This window comes from Ptychodera flava, chromosome 12 (genome assembly GCF_041260155.1).
Source record: "Ptychodera flava strain L36383 chromosome 12, AS_Pfla_20210202, whole genome shotgun sequence".
Lineage (NCBI taxonomy): Eukaryota > Metazoa > Hemichordata > Enteropneusta > Ptychoderidae > Ptychodera > Ptychodera flava.
Window position 1 is genome coordinate 8,927,023 of NC_091939.1, and position 15,580 is coordinate 8,942,602.

The window sequence follows — 15,580 nt, forward strand, 5'->3', positions numbered from 1 at the left end:
TCTTTCAGGAATCAATCACTTCAAGGGACCACCAGATAGAGTCACTGGAAACCAAATGTGTGGATCTCGAGGTCAAGTTGAGGGAAATGCGAACGGAGACCTCCAGTCAGGATGAGCTGGTACAGCAACTGAAGGAGGAGAAGATAGCACTGGAGACAGCCCTGGCCACCGCAAACGAAGAGAAGAGATCGTTTGATTTAGCCTGTCAGAATCTACAGACAGATATGGTGAAAGTGGAGAAGAGTTTCAAACAGATGAAACAAGAACTACAAGGAAGGTGACACGGTTGGAGGAAGTGGAGAGAGAGAAGCAAGAGACCATAGTCAGATTTGAGGAGGCCAAGCAGCAGTTAGCTGAACAGAAGAAGACAGCTCACAGTTACAGTGTGGATGTACAGGGAAAGAGCAAGCTGGTTGAAGAGCTGAAGAATAGCAAGGGTTCGCTTGAAGCGGAAGTGACAGCCATGGGAAGAGGATCCAGCATCTGGAAAACAACTACCAGGCAGCGCAGCTGGAGAAAGAAAGCCTGGAAAAGGAGCTGCTGAGAACACAGGATGGAATTTCCGACCTGAAGTCAGAGATGCAGGCAGCGTTGGAAGGAAAGGCACACCTTGAGGACAGATTGAAATGATGAGTGCAGAGAGGGAGACATACGCCATTCTGATTGAGGAGAACAACTACCTGAAGCAGACACTGGCAGAGCAGCAGAGCAGCTCACACAGAGAGATCGCCGACCAGAAAGCACGGCTGCTCCGTCTCAACGCAGATCTCAACAATGCACAGAAGGAGCTCAGAGAGAAGCAGAAGTCATACGACTCCACTGTCAGCACGCTGACCAAGAAACTGAAAGAGGCCATGGAGAACAAGCAGAGAGCAGAGCTGGAGCTGCAGAGTGTGCACAGCCAGGTGCAGAGTGCAAAGGCCGACAAGCAGGAAATGCTGGAAGCCGAGGTCCAGTCCCTGAAGGTGGAACTGGAAACCGTGTATATCAGGAAGCAGACTCTGGAAACAGAGCTGCATGAGCTGCAAGTCAGGATGGTGGATGACACCAATGAATACAGCAGTAAGATTGCCAGGCTGGAGAGAGATCTGCAGACTGCAAGAGAACAGAGCGAACACCAGAAACGAGCCGAGGATTTCAACAGGAAAATGGCATTGGAATTAGAAAGAGAACGTGGAAGGTTGGCTGGTAAGACTCTTGTCTATTTTCTGTATCATCTTTAACCCTTTGAGCACCAAAGTCAACTATTGTCACCTTTATAAAATATACTCAAGTCTATTTTTTTCAGAGTTTTGACAAAATTTTGATCAAAAACTTTAGTCAATGAAATGTGATGTCCTCTTGGTCCAAATTTACCGTAAAAATTACAGTAAATTAATAAAAATTGGTGAAATGTTGCCCTAAAGTTTTGGTGGGAAAACATTAAATCACTCAAAGGGTTAATCCATAACAAACTCATGTGAATAGATATTTGTTATTCTGGAGACATTGTTAAAATTACATGCGCTAGCTGCTGACTGCAAACTAAATGTCAGAACTGATCTTAACTTTACAATAAATGTATATCAAAGTTTGTATGAGTGCAAGTGAAAGATAGACAAGTCCAACAAATTATGTAATACTCTTTGTCTACATAGTTTGTTTGTGTACATTGGTAAATGTATTTTCTTTCCTGTACCAATGCATCATTAAGTACATCAAGTAAGTAATGTATGATCACTTGCTCTTGTGTAATGGGATTATCGATATGAGTAATTGGGACAATTCTCGTCAAGAATTGTGGCAAATGACCTGTTCACCTGTCATTGTGCATCGTCCAATAAGTATTTCTCACAATCACTGATGGCCATGGCGGTTACAACAGTGCAGTAATTGCAGTGTTGTCTCTGATCATTACTCCTCTGATGTTGTGCACTGACAGGTGTCAAGCAAAGCCATGACGCTCTGAAGCACCACACATCAGTGCTGGAAACAGCGCTGGCTAGGAGGGAGTCCTCACTCACTGAAGTGGCCTGCCAGCTGGAAACTCTAAAACAGGAAAAAGAGGAAGAGGAGAGAAAAATGTACGAGAGACTGGATGAATTAGAGGAGGAGTTGGAGAAAGAGAGATCTGGTGCTTTGGAGTACAAAAGAAAGGTAAGAAAGCTTTCTTAAGCTGGATGAGGAAGGGAGTTAGAGAATAAAAAAAAATTAAAAAAAGGTATGAACATTGAAAAGTTAGTTGTACATGAAGACCTAGAGTCAGTCGAAAGCCTTAAAGTTGTGAAGTTAAGACTAAATGTGCCTGTTTGACTTAACTGTACAGCCATGCATGAAGTTCTGATGAAATCTTGTGAGTGTGATTTGGCAGTGAAAAACTTGCTCTGTTCTCACTCTATGAGTGATGCAATTTGTAGCAGTGTTCAACACTGAATTTTTCTACCCAGCTGACTTTAATTATAGTGATGTAATCCTGTAAACTTTCCATATCCTAATTTCTAAAGACGTTCCATGTTTTCCAGCTCAGAACGTTTCCCACCATGTATATTATACTGTGAGCAACATCCATTTCGGGAACACCAAGATCCTGTATTTTATTGAAATGAAAACCGATGAATGGCTTATTTTTGCACAGATGAATGTAGAAATTGATGAGAAGAACAAATATCAGAGGCAGGCGCAGGCAATGACAGCAGACTTGGAACAGTTACAGCTAGAGCTTGACTCCAAGACCAAAGAACTGCAAAACACCAAGGACAACATCGTGAAAGCAAGAGAGGTTAGAAATTTTGAGTATAGGTTTTCTGACTTTATTTTATTCAGAATCCGACGTGATCACATTCACCAATTGAATCCTCCAGCGACTATCCCATTGTCAGTTTCACTGGAGGATTGTTATCAAGATTTGTAAAAGACATGACAGGTTTATTGGATAAATTTTCCAAACCACAACACAGCAAGTTTGGCCAACGCTTGGGAAAATTTCCGTGTGGACTTTTCCTCAACAATTAGTCTCTGTCCTTTGGCAAGCATTCAGCACAGTTTGAGTTAACATCTCATGTAGTGTGCTAAATTTGTATACACACATGGAATTAAGTTTTGTAGGTCAGGCTTTGAACATCATTTCAGAGAACCGCCACTAGGGTAACTATGTTTCCGTCCAGTTTCCCATACAATTCAACAGAAGAAGGCCTTTGTTTCAGGATATTTGCACCATTGCCGGTGATGTCTCAGCCATTATCCTTTACTTTTTTGCCAATGTGCAGGGTGAGAGACAGCAGAGAGCTGAGAAGGAACAACTCCAACTTCATCTCAAGGGAAGCCGCTTACAGGTTGACAGAATGAAGAGACAACTGGAAGAGAAGGAAGCACAGGACCCTGTACTGCACAACCAGATGCAGGTAATCTATATCCACCATCAGTGATACTGTTTGTAAATCCCCTTGGCTTATAAAGCTTCTGTTGAAGTCGTGTGATCAGTGCATTTCAAAGACTATGACTGTGAGGGCGCTATATTACCTGTGATCTTACTCGCTGTATGTAGCTGCGGTGTCAGACCTGGTGACCTCTCAGGATAGGTCAGATTGTCTGGTGAGGAATTTTTCGCTGTATTGCTGCACATGAATAGAACCAGCAATGATAAATGAACTGACAGTAGGAAAATAAACATGAAAAATTCATTCTGTCATATGAAAATTTACCAATTTTTTCTTGCAGTGATCGAAACTGTATATATCGTATGCTCCCAAATAGCTCTATAGAAGGTGATATGAATTTTAATTTCATTGAAATGTGCTTCTGGAGGACTTTGCTTTTACTCGCTAAGCATTAAGATCAACTGAAAATTCATAGTACCAGCATAAGGGATTTTCTTCCAGTCAATTACACAGCTAGCCATGAGAGGAATAAGCTATTGACGTTGTCAGTCTGTTCTGTATTGTGTACCTTTTGTGACCATTTCTGTCGTGATCAGAGTATTTGCTCCTGCTTGCTGACATTCATGAATGTTGATGTGTATTTTTGTCTCTGAAAAGTTCAGCAAATGTCAGCCAACCCACGCATGTTTTCAAAGCAATGACTTGCCACTCCAGCATCAGTTTATCGGAGTATCTCTGAATATCATACAGCAAATAAATGCATAAAAACTGTATCATGTAATATGGTAGGTGACAGTGTGTTTGTAATTCTCAAAGTGGCAGCATTCTAAAAACAGAGCTTATAAAAAATGCTGTGCTCGCACAGACCAGGTGATAAACAAGGCAGTGACCTTGAAGCATCATTGTCAGGAAGTAGCCACTCTAGAAGATTGAAATTGTGCCCTTATTGTGAATGTACCCTGAATAGGGATGTCAAAAGCAAATAATTTGGGTGACTTTGCCCTTTCAGTTCAACCACACACAGTAGAGGGGGTTCCCCCTCTGCTGTCTATGGTTCAACAGAACCTGTTTATTTGGTATGGTCAAATGACTGTCCTCTGGTGTCCAGATATTACTGCACCTTGCTTTTCAGTAGTCTGACAAAAGAAAGCGAGAGAAAACAGTTCTATCAAGCACTATTTCAAGATGATTCCTGCATGTTTTCTCAAACACTTTCAGTTCTCAAAATGGTTGTAGGCAGAGTAAGAAATGAACACCTGTCCAGGGCAAGTACATTTGTGGCCAGGCAGGTGGAAATGTTTACAGTTAACCTGCCTAACGGGCAAGCCACAGCAATTGTCAGCTTTTGATTTGCTGGAGTCAGAGGTTAAATGTACTAGGGGAGTGTATGCATAACATTCTTATCAGGGCAGTTATCGTTTTTCTCAGGCAAGCAACTCGTCAAATTTAACTGCCTGGACATCTGCTTGTTATTTGCCACTGTTGTTTGGGTCCATATGAATTTACTTTGCTGTCCTAGTAAAGTGCCACAGTAAACAGTGGCGTGGAAGACTGACTGTCTTTGGTGCCACAAACTGATGATTTCAACACATGTCTAAAAAGAAAATTATAAAATCCTATTTGGCGTATCACCAGACTGATATAAAGCCAACTCCAAAAAAAATCACCACAATTTTTTCAATAAATTCAGAACTGCTGCAAATTAAGTGTAGTTCAGAACAGGGGGCATTTGTGAGTTGGTCACTGCAATAGTTGTTTGATGTAAATAAAGCCAACCATTCATCTGTCAAAGCGAAGATAGACAAACTAGATGTTACCGTGTCTGTGAAGCTAAAATGCTCTCAGAGACATTCAGACTCAAACTTTTACAATTATTTTCTGATCTACCACTGGTGGGAGCTCATTTTAAAGCTCATAAAGCAAGAACAATTTTCACCGTCATACTCTTTTTCAAAATCGAAATGCTGTTATTCCTTGTAGAGTTAACACAGGGACGGCAGCCATTTTAGGTTTCAAATAACGGTAAATGTCAGGTACTTTGTTTCTCTAGTACCAAACTTTGTGCTGTGATCCTTGATTTTTGTACTTGATTTGGTGAGAGAACAGTTAAAGGTTTCACTTAGGAAAAGTTTTAGCAAAAGTTTTGCATGTTTGAGGCCCATAGTACCTCTAAAAGGAATGTAGCATAAAATGACATTTCAGCTGGATAAAAGTTTCACAGTCAGTAACCTAAAGATGTAGAGTTGACCACAGCTTGTCATCAATGATTTTGTAATTTGCAAGTGGAGTGATACCTCTTTCTATCAGAGGATTTACGGTAAACTAGTGACTCACATTTTCATTTTGCATTTGTATTTTGTATTCTTTAGACACTGTCATGGGAGAATGAGCAATTTCAACACGAGGTGGAGGCACTGCGTGAACAGCTGTCATTGGCTGAAAAGAGACAGCAAATCGAAGTGGATGGCATTCGCAGTTCCCTGCAGGTTAGTTTCATGACACTAGTCAAGGAGTTCAGGGGTTCAGCCCCAAGGGATATCAGGTTTACTGTTAAATTTACAATAGGAACAGCCAGGAAACTGGCTTCAGTATATTTGAATGGGGATAGTATTATTGTGTAGATTGCAGCATAGACCCTCAAGAAAAACTTTATGATTGCAGTGGGCTTTATTGCTTGGAATATCATTGCTGTACTGGAAGCTGTGACGTTATATTGTACCCCTTCAAAGTCTACATGTACATAATTATATACAAGTAGAGTGGGAGAAAAAATCAGTTATTCCCAAACTTTTCTTGTGAAACAACGGATGCGGTGAGGTTAACTGCTTTTACTAATCATATCTGATAATTTTATGACAATGGAAAATAAGGAAATATACATCGCTGGAGAGAGACAAACAATGAATATTAATTTCGATAAATTTAATTCTCTTTTCAATGAAAATAGGAAACAGTTGTTGATGAAGTGTTTGATTCAAATAGATAATTAACTGCAACTTTCAATAAATTTTTTCAATATTTCATGAGGCTGTCTCACAATGTATAATAGAAACAGCATACTTCAAATGATACAGTTGCTGCACTGTAGAACGTCATATCCACTGGACTCATGCCAGCTACAGCTTGTCACTCAAACAACATTATGGAATGCATGATTGGGTGGAAAGAGGCTTGATAAGATTTCTCTGCAATAAATCGTAAAACCATTGCAAAAGTTATCATATGCTATTTCATGGGATTTCCTTTAAACATTTTTCCAAATCAGTAAATACAGTCAAACTTGTCTTAGTGGTCACCCTTACAGAGCAGTCACCTCCCATTAGTGGTCATCTTGTGGCAGTCCTGTAAACAATTTGCATGTTAAAGGCCCTCTACAGAACAACCATGTCTCTTTTGTGTGGATAGTGACCGCATGTATTCGCTCCCAATTTGGTACAAAACCTGTGTATAATGGTCAGCATATCTAACTTTGAACGAAGTCTTTAAAAAATTTCTGAATAATTTTATATCTGCATTAAATTCTTTCTGAAATTAAATGCTTTATTATTGCTATTACCTACTGTACCACTCGGCAAATTACCTACACTGTAATGCCTCACCCACCCTCTATGGAAAGGCCACCTCCATACAGTGATTGTGTTTTCTCGGTCCCTTGTGTGACCACTATACACAGATTTGACAATAAAGAAGATGCTGATTGTGGATTGTTAAAATTATGTATTGTTTTATCTGAACTGTGGCTCATGCATTTGAACGCATACACATACAACCTTTGGAAGGCAAGTATACATGTACAATCGTGTTTTTTCTATTTTTGATAAATGCAGATTTTGTGAACAGAAAACCTGAATATGTTTATCTAGATTGATTAAAAAGGTCCTTCAAGGCAAGAATAGCGCTCACAAAACTTAAAATTGTCATTGAAAAAATCCTTCCTTTGACAAAAAATTGTGGTTTCATTTTGAAATAACATGTTTGCCCTTCGGCATTTCCAACCGCAAAGGAACTTCTCCACCCACACCAAAACCTGTCAGTGAATTAAATACAATGTAGGTATTACTCTTTTGAAGATTTAGAAAGGAAATTTTTAAATGCAGTTTGTTCAAAGAAGGGTAGTGACAAAGGGATGAGGGAATCCTGTGGCACTGCCAACGTTGATGTGATTCAAAACATAGACCTGTACCAGTTTTTTAACGTCACTTAAGTTGCCAATTGCCAACTACTCACTAGTGTATTATGTATTCATACTGAAGAGAATACAGATGGGTTCATAATCTGACCTGAATTTGAAGTACTGTACAAGATATCTCTGTGAATAATTATACAACGAACTGGGTTATTTGAGGATGTATATTTATACTACCCGTGCCAAAAAAGTATATAATAATGAAATTTGGTGTTTAGAATGAAATTGATATCTATAAACTAGTTATTTACCGTATAACACCTGTTTTGTAAACCAAGGATGCCAGAAAAAGGTGCAGGAAATTGTACATTTATTTCCATGTAAATTAGTGATTCCTCTGTGGCTTTAAGTTACGGACATACATAAAGCTTTCAAGGTCCCCCAATTTTCATAGAGTATGACCATTACAATAGTAGCTCTAATCTTATTTTTGACAGATCGCTGACTTTTCTGCCCTAGGGGAGTCAAAACAAATCCTGTAGGTTTTTTGTATTGCTGGATGTGTATTGCAGTAATGACTATATCCAAGAAAAACAGTGCAGCCACTTTGTGATATTCTTTTGGTTGCTTCACCATCCTTCATCAAAATACTTCTTACAGGTAACTGTGCCGCCCCAGATTTATTGGCAGTGATCACAAAAAGCAGCATTTGCTCTTTTACTTGTCATGTTTTTCTCAAAAGAGTTCAACTTTGGAAAATGAACTAATTGTTGCTGAAGTTCAAACATGTTTTAAAACACACAGCCCATCCAACACTGCTCCTGGGTTTTCCACGCCATCGTTAATAGGGTAGCGTTTCAAAACTAATTTTCAACTGCGCTGCTCATTCTTACGTTTAATATGTGAAGTTCTTGCAAATTTTTTTTTTTTTAAATGTACAAGGGATACCACAGGTTTACCGTGACATTTAAATTTAAATCGCCCACATCAGACTGATGTATTGAGTTTGAGTACATTAACCCTACTTAAGCCATGAGCAAAAGGTTAATGTGACATGCAAAACAAACGTGTTTACAATGTAGCATCAAAATAATAGCCATGAGTGGTGCCTCTGCTGTGAGAAATGAATCCATTGCATACAACTCACAATGTCAATGTCATCGCCAGTGGCAAGCTGAAGTCTGCAATTTACTTGATGTTGAGTTTGTTTAGGTATTCAAAAAGTACATGGACTTGTGTTGTGAGAAGGTTTAGCATTCATAGGAAACAAATTCCTCTGAGAGTCTCATACAATATATCAGTAAGTTTGCTATAAAGTTACGTGGTACAGTGTTATTTCCAGCTTTCTATCTGCTTACATACCAGATGTCATAATTTGTTTATGGTCTCAATATGTGTGCATTGTACGTTTGTGTAAAATTGAGGTTTGAAAATAGCATAAACTGAACTCAAGTGATCATGACATGGAAAATCACTCTCTTTCAGAATGAAGAAAATTGACTCCCTAAGTTTGTGATTTGTAATACTAGAAAAAATGTTTGATGTTCTATTTCAGGGGAGTTAGAAAGCTCTACTGAATCCCAAATTTGATTGATACAGTGTTCCAGTTCAGTGAACTGTTTGTTAAGTCAGGCATTTTATTAGGAAGCAGACATATGCCTCCATGCATGCAAAGTTGTAGTTCATAATGAATCACAGTTGGTGGGTATTTTTGGTAATGGCTGTCATGTCTCCCTTGGTATATGCACTGGTCACCGCTTCCGAGAACAAAGTGGCTTCACCTTTGAGTTCGAATGCATGGTGTCTGTTCTATGCAGCCAAGCGTGATATAAGAGGATAAAGCAATAGGCGTCTGCAAGGCTAGGCATCTTTTCAAAGTATTGCACTTCTCCAGCAGCGTCTGTCCGTACGATCTAAGAAAGTCTTTGAATTTCAAGCCTTGTGGAAAGTTCGTGACAATGAATTTGATGTCCTGGAAAGACTTGAAAAATTGATAATCTACCCACAATTTTCATAATGACTTGATGATCAGTCATGATATCATAAAATTGATGCAGAAAATGATGTGCAAAAATACTCTATTTTCAAAATGATCAAAATGATATCTGGACAATGTTATTTTGGACTTCAAAAAGTCCTTGAAAATTTTAGTACCTGTCAACCTTGTTTCCCATGTAGTGTGGGGGTGTAGTCATGCAAAATCAGCAAATCTTTCCAAACTTCCTTGGAGTTTCAATCCTGAAAATATGATATGTGAAAAGCATTCTTGACCTTCTTATTATGGCATATGCCCAGAAGACATATTGTTTGAAACACTCGTATGTAGAAGCATTGTGGTTTCTCTACAATCACTTTACTGTCAAGAGGGGTTAATGACTTAAATTCTTATCACTTTTACTGTTGGTATAGCTGTTACTGCCTTCTCTGAGTTCACTTGGATCTCATTGGCACCAGAGAGTAACACATTCTCACTGACATTTTTACCTCTTCAGTTTGGTGAGTTGTATTTTCTCTTATGTGCTTTTTCATTTGAGGAAAATTATGGGTTGAAAGATTGAGAGGTACAGATTTTTATTGTTTATTTTGATGAGAGAATGGTTGAAAGTTTCATTTAGGAAAGTTGAACTCTTTTACCCCCATTTCCCTCTGTAGATGTCTAACTTTACCATAGGAAAGAATGGGATTGGTACAAACCATGGTGGTGAAAGGGTTAAACAAAGGTTTAAGTCTTTCACCTTCAAGGCATATACATGTACTACCTTAACACTTTCGTACCCCTGTGTTCATATCTCCAGCATAATATCTTCAGGATAGTCTGCCTAGGCATAGCAGTTCACAATCAATCCATACGTATCCACCATTGAATAGCAAACCCAAAACTAACATATATCCGGTAACATCATAAACTTGATTTTGAAATTTAAGCAGGAAGGACACAATTGAATACAGAAGAACTGTAAGTGAGTTAACATGAGGTGTAACTATCACTTGCGTGATTGTAATGTTAATATTGAAAATTGGAAAACTTTAATTTTGTCAAAGAACTGCTAATAAATTTTAAACCGATTTCTATGAGGATTCAATCTGTGATTGCAAGGGAATTACCATCTTCATGTCTGTCAGAATGTGACAAAGTGAACAAGTATTACTATTGTCAAAACGTTCTAATGCTTCACTTATCAATTGTTGACTCATTTTCAAACCTGTTGGGAAAATTTACTTTTCAAAATCTTTGTTTTCCTTCTTTTGAAAATCTGAAATTTAATTCTTCCATTAGTGCCAAATAAAATAATGATGTGTTTCCTAAAAAAAATAGCTTTGGTCTGAGGAATTTCTCTTTTTCTCTTTGTTTGCTGAGACCCATAAAATATGGCAAAATTTACCCGAAATTTTTTGGAAATGCGAAAACAATATCTAGGGTTGGCGGGGTTTGTTAGGGTAGTTTGGTTACTGGAAATATACATATTTTTTAATTGACCTTAAAGTTAACTTCAAGGAAGGCAGTTACTGGTAGTTCTAATCTCAACCATCTGTAATTTGTGGTAATTTGCTTCTCTCTAACCCTACACTTTGCATAGTGACCCTGTATTCTATTGATAATAGAGAGAAGAGCTGTTGTATTCAGAAGTATAAAATTTCAGAAATTTAAAATTTTTCACTGAGGTGTTTGTTAGCTTCCAAGAGCATTGAAGAAAGGAGTGACTTCCAGTCTAGACTGTAACATTCAGACATGAAGTATACATTTAGCATTAAGGTGTGTGTGTGCGCTGTCTTGTAATATATCTATGCATTGCTTCAAGTGCGTGGGTAATGAACCTATATTTCCATTACCTGCTTCATGCTTCAACTCATTCAACAAACGCATGCTAATCCTGATATTGTCTCCCAGAGGCCTGTCTGAGTCACAGATGTACTGTTAGAACATGGAACATCAGCCAGTAAATAGGACCTCACTTGTATCAGTGTAATCTAGTTTCAATTGAAATAACTTTAACCAAGACCTGAAACCCCCACCCCCTCAACATAGTATAGGGTAATTCAGGGAAGTGGTCAGAAAGTCAGGCCTGAAGAGGTGTAATGCGAATTTTATTTGAAATTTTGAGGTAGTGAAAATTCGTGCTACAAGCTCTTGTTAACCCTTTGAGCACCCCTTTATAAAATAAACCCCAGCCAATTTTTTCCCAGATTTTTGCCAAAATTTTGAGAAAAACTGTAGCAAATCAAATAAAATCTCCATTTGGTCTAAAATCATAACAAAAAATTACAGAAAAATTCATAAAAATTTGTAAAATGTTGCACTAAAATTTTAGCAGGAAAAAAATACAGCACTCTAAGGGTTGAAGCTGTCCTGTACATGGTAGGTTTCAACATCTTAATGGGGTTTGGTACATGCCAGAGCAGACTACAGCGTTGACAATTGGACTACTGGCATGAGGATTGTTACATTCAAAATGCGTACAAATTTCTTTCAAAGCTAACCATGGCATGCCAAACCGTAAAAGCAGAACTAATTGATTGCCCAGGTATTTGAGCTTATGGCTTTGTGTGTATTTGTCAACAACCAAGAGGGAATTGGGAAGCAAATGAAAATGCCAATTATGGACTTGTCAAAATCAAGCCTTTTGTTTGTTTAATTTTTTGTTCCGCTTCTGATGTGATTCAGATGCATTATTTGCAAACATATAATGCTACTTGAGTCGGGGACATGCATGTGTGTGAATATGAAGATCAAGAAAATGTGTGTGGAGAGAGCTATTCTAAATCGAATCTTGTATTTTCTCAATTTGTTTGTCCAGCTACTCTTATAGTCCGATTCAGTTATCTGCTGACATTTAACGCTCCTTGTGTGAAATGATGCGCATGTGTGAATTGAGAAGAAAAGGAATTCATCTTGTAGTAGCTATTCATGTTCAATTTCCATTCATTTTTTGGGGGGGCAAACACTCTTCAGATGTCATAGTGAAACTAGCTCATCAAATTTCATGATATTGTTCTCACCATTGGATTGTAGCCCACAGGCCAAAGTGGTGTGTTTACCCTGGTTGCAGTGATGTGATGAGGTTTTTTCTTTCAACTCTATTCATTGATAAAAAATCATTTGGAGACGGGCCTTTTTTAGCTCCGCCACACCCTCTTGATGTGACTCACAAATGTATATCCTGACAGCTGTGCAAGCAATCATCACTCAATACAGATAATTAATTGCCATTTCTGTACAGTCTGTTTTGATTACCACGGTAACAAGCCCTTGTAACCGTCATCGCCCATCCAGCGTAGGTCATCGATTGCACCTCAAAGGTGCTGTGAGGAAAGTCTTATCATATATTCATAGCCTCACATCAGGGAGGACGATATGGTACACTGTTTACTTATCTTACAACTTGGCTACTTTACTGTGACAAGATTAGAATCAATGTTTTCCACTCACAAAAGTTAAGAGCTATAAGATTAGAGGGAAAATCTGAATTTAAATAGTGTTTATAGCAAACATACTGCTTTCATGAGCTTTCAAATAACCCTCTGAAGTGACTTTACCAAATAAATCATGTTTACATTGCTCGATAGGGCCAAGTTTTCAACAGAGATACATGTTCTCACGTCACACCTGGCAATCTTTGAGGCATATTTTTGACATATTTATTTTCATACTCTTTATTGGCCTTTGTGTGTAATCTTTCCTCTAAATTTTATCACAATTCTTATCATGTTTTTTTTATCAGTTGATAAGCAGAACATTTGTAGATGCAAAACAAGAAACCAGGTGGAATAAGAGAATGCCCAGTTTCAGCCTACCATTTCTGTGCAGTATTCAATCCCAATTGACAAAATGAAAATAATTTTTTTTTCAATTATTTTTTTTTTTGTCTTTTCAGACCTCCAAAACCGAGTTGGAATCACTGCGTCATGAGCTGTCCAGCACACGTAAAGAGAAGTTCATGTTCCAGGCCAAGATGACAGAGCTGAAGGGCATCCTGAAGGCCACAGTACAACAGAATAAAGTATGCCAAGCAAATATCCTTGCTTCTTTGTGTAATGCTCCTCAGGGCAAATATTCATACTCAAATCTTAAATTCTTTTCTGATCTATCACTTGTAAGGTCACATTGCAGTAAGAACAATTTTCATCGTCGTATTTTTGGAAATCAAAAAAATTATTTTTCACCATAGAGTTAACTCAGGAATGACGGCCATTTGAATTTTCAAATATCGGTAACAGTTGGGTAATTTATTTCTCCTGTACAATGCTTTGCACAGTAACCCCTGACTTTTATTCTTGATTTGGTGAGAGGATGGTGAAAGTTTCATTGGAAAGTTTGAGCAAAAGTCTTAAATCTTTTACTTTCGAGGCGCATAGTACCGTAATTCACATGTGCACAACCGCCCAAGCTTTTCATCCCATTCTCTACATTTCACTTGAGGGGTTTGACCTAAGGGGAGTTACAGGAAATGAGGGATGCTTGGTATCATGAACAGTAATCAATGCCGTCAGTCCAGATGAAACATTCTACATGATATGTGTTTAACTGTCTTCATGGTCAGACCTCTGAATAAAATGTCTTTATAGCGCCATAACTTGTGAAGTGGTCCACAGCTATACGCAAGCAAAGCAAAACTTTTCAATACCTGTACACCAATGCTCTGAAATTTGTCACAATTAAACACTCCCATTGGATAAATCTCTTTCATTGACCTGAATCTTGAAAGCAAGCCCCTCATTAACAGGTAGGGGAAATGGTTTGACCTTTAAACAAGAATAACCTCCCCAGGGTGAATAAGTTAGGAAAATGTTATCAGTTTGAAGAGTGGTTGGGTTTTTATGTCGTTTACAGTTTGCCAGGTGTTCTTTCAGACAGGTTATTGGAAAAGAACCAGGTGTCTAGCATATACGCACTTCATAAACATGTGGCAGGATTCTGTGTTAAGCTAGTGACTTATGTTCAAGGTTTCACTTCCTTAAGGTAGCATGCGCCTCGAAAGTGAAAGACTCAAACTTTTGCTCAAATTTTCCTCAAGGGATCTTTAAACCATTCTCTCTCAAAATCAATATTATAAATCGGGGGTCACTGTGCAAACTTTGGTTCTGGAGAAACAAATTGCTGACGATTTACCATATTTTAAATGCAAAATGTCCGCCATTCCTGTGTTATCTCCATGGAGAAAAATTAAAATTGACTTCGAAAAACCAAGATGGTGAAAAATTTTTTGTACACAAAGACCTGTAAAATGAGTGCCAACAAGTTGTAGATCAGAAAAGAATTGTAAAAGTTTGAGAGTCTGAATATATGCTCCTGAAGAGCATTCTGCCTTAAAGTATCAAGGTGACATCTATTCAAGAATACTCTTGAAACTGTTATGACCCACTCTTTCTAAACTTTATGATACACATATCAACCTTGCAATCTCTGATTCACTTCTGAAAGTCTTATCTCAAGCAGTACAGTTACACATTCATGAGTTTATTTCCTGTTTACATGGGTTTGCACCAGCCACCCTATATCGCTTTTAAGTTTTATTACCTCAAAGCACAGGGTACATATGGAATGTCTTAACCCTTTGAGTGCTGTAATTTTTCCCACCAAAATTTTTTGAATCAGTTTTCCAATTTTCTATGAATTTTTCTGTATGATAATTCTGGACCAAATGGACATGACTTGTTATTGGCTACAGTTTTTTAGCTCATATTTGGTTTAATTATAAATACCAAAAAGAGCTTATATGATGAGTCTAAGTGGCGTCTGTATGTCTGTATATTTGTGGGTATGTGCGGATGTATGTCCGTCACACACAAAGGCTCCCATACCGCCAAAGCCACAGTCTCGGTATTTGGTGTACAGGTAGATGTAGGGGTTGAGATGTGAATTTGTTCAAATGAACGCATCAGTGTCAAAAATGTGCAAATGAGGTAAGAAAAAGCGAAATTCTGAAACAGGCTTGAAACAGGCTTACTCCACTGACTTGAGTCATTTCCTGTCATTGTTTATGAACTGTTACATATTAACAGACCTGCCCAAACCATAGACAGTAGAGGGGAGGAAGACCGTCAGTAGAGGGGAGGAAGACCGTCTATGGTCAAACTAAGGGGGGCTAGCTGCCTTTCT

At 38.2% G+C, this 15,580-nt stretch overlaps 1 protein-coding gene across 1 annotated transcript in view; it reads left to right on the forward strand.

Moving 5' to 3' along the window:
• LOC139146027 (golgin subfamily A member 3-like) overlaps nucleotides 1–15,580 on the forward strand; it is a 44,511-nt gene that overhangs the window by 21,151 nt on the left and 7,780 nt on the right. The window contains exons 7-14 of the mRNA XM_070717475.1: nucleotides 9–277; nucleotides 506–590; nucleotides 621–1,188; nucleotides 1,922–2,136; nucleotides 2,615–2,758; nucleotides 3,246–3,380; nucleotides 5,726–5,842; nucleotides 13,356–13,481. Of these exons, the coding sequence (XP_070573576.1) occupies nucleotides 9–277; nucleotides 506–590; nucleotides 621–1,188; nucleotides 1,922–2,136; nucleotides 2,615–2,758; nucleotides 3,246–3,380; nucleotides 5,726–5,842; nucleotides 13,356–13,481 (1,659 nt within the window). The remainder of the gene's footprint in view (nucleotides 1–8; nucleotides 278–505; nucleotides 591–620; nucleotides 1,189–1,921; nucleotides 2,137–2,614; nucleotides 2,759–3,245; nucleotides 3,381–5,725; nucleotides 5,843–13,355; nucleotides 13,482–15,580) is intronic.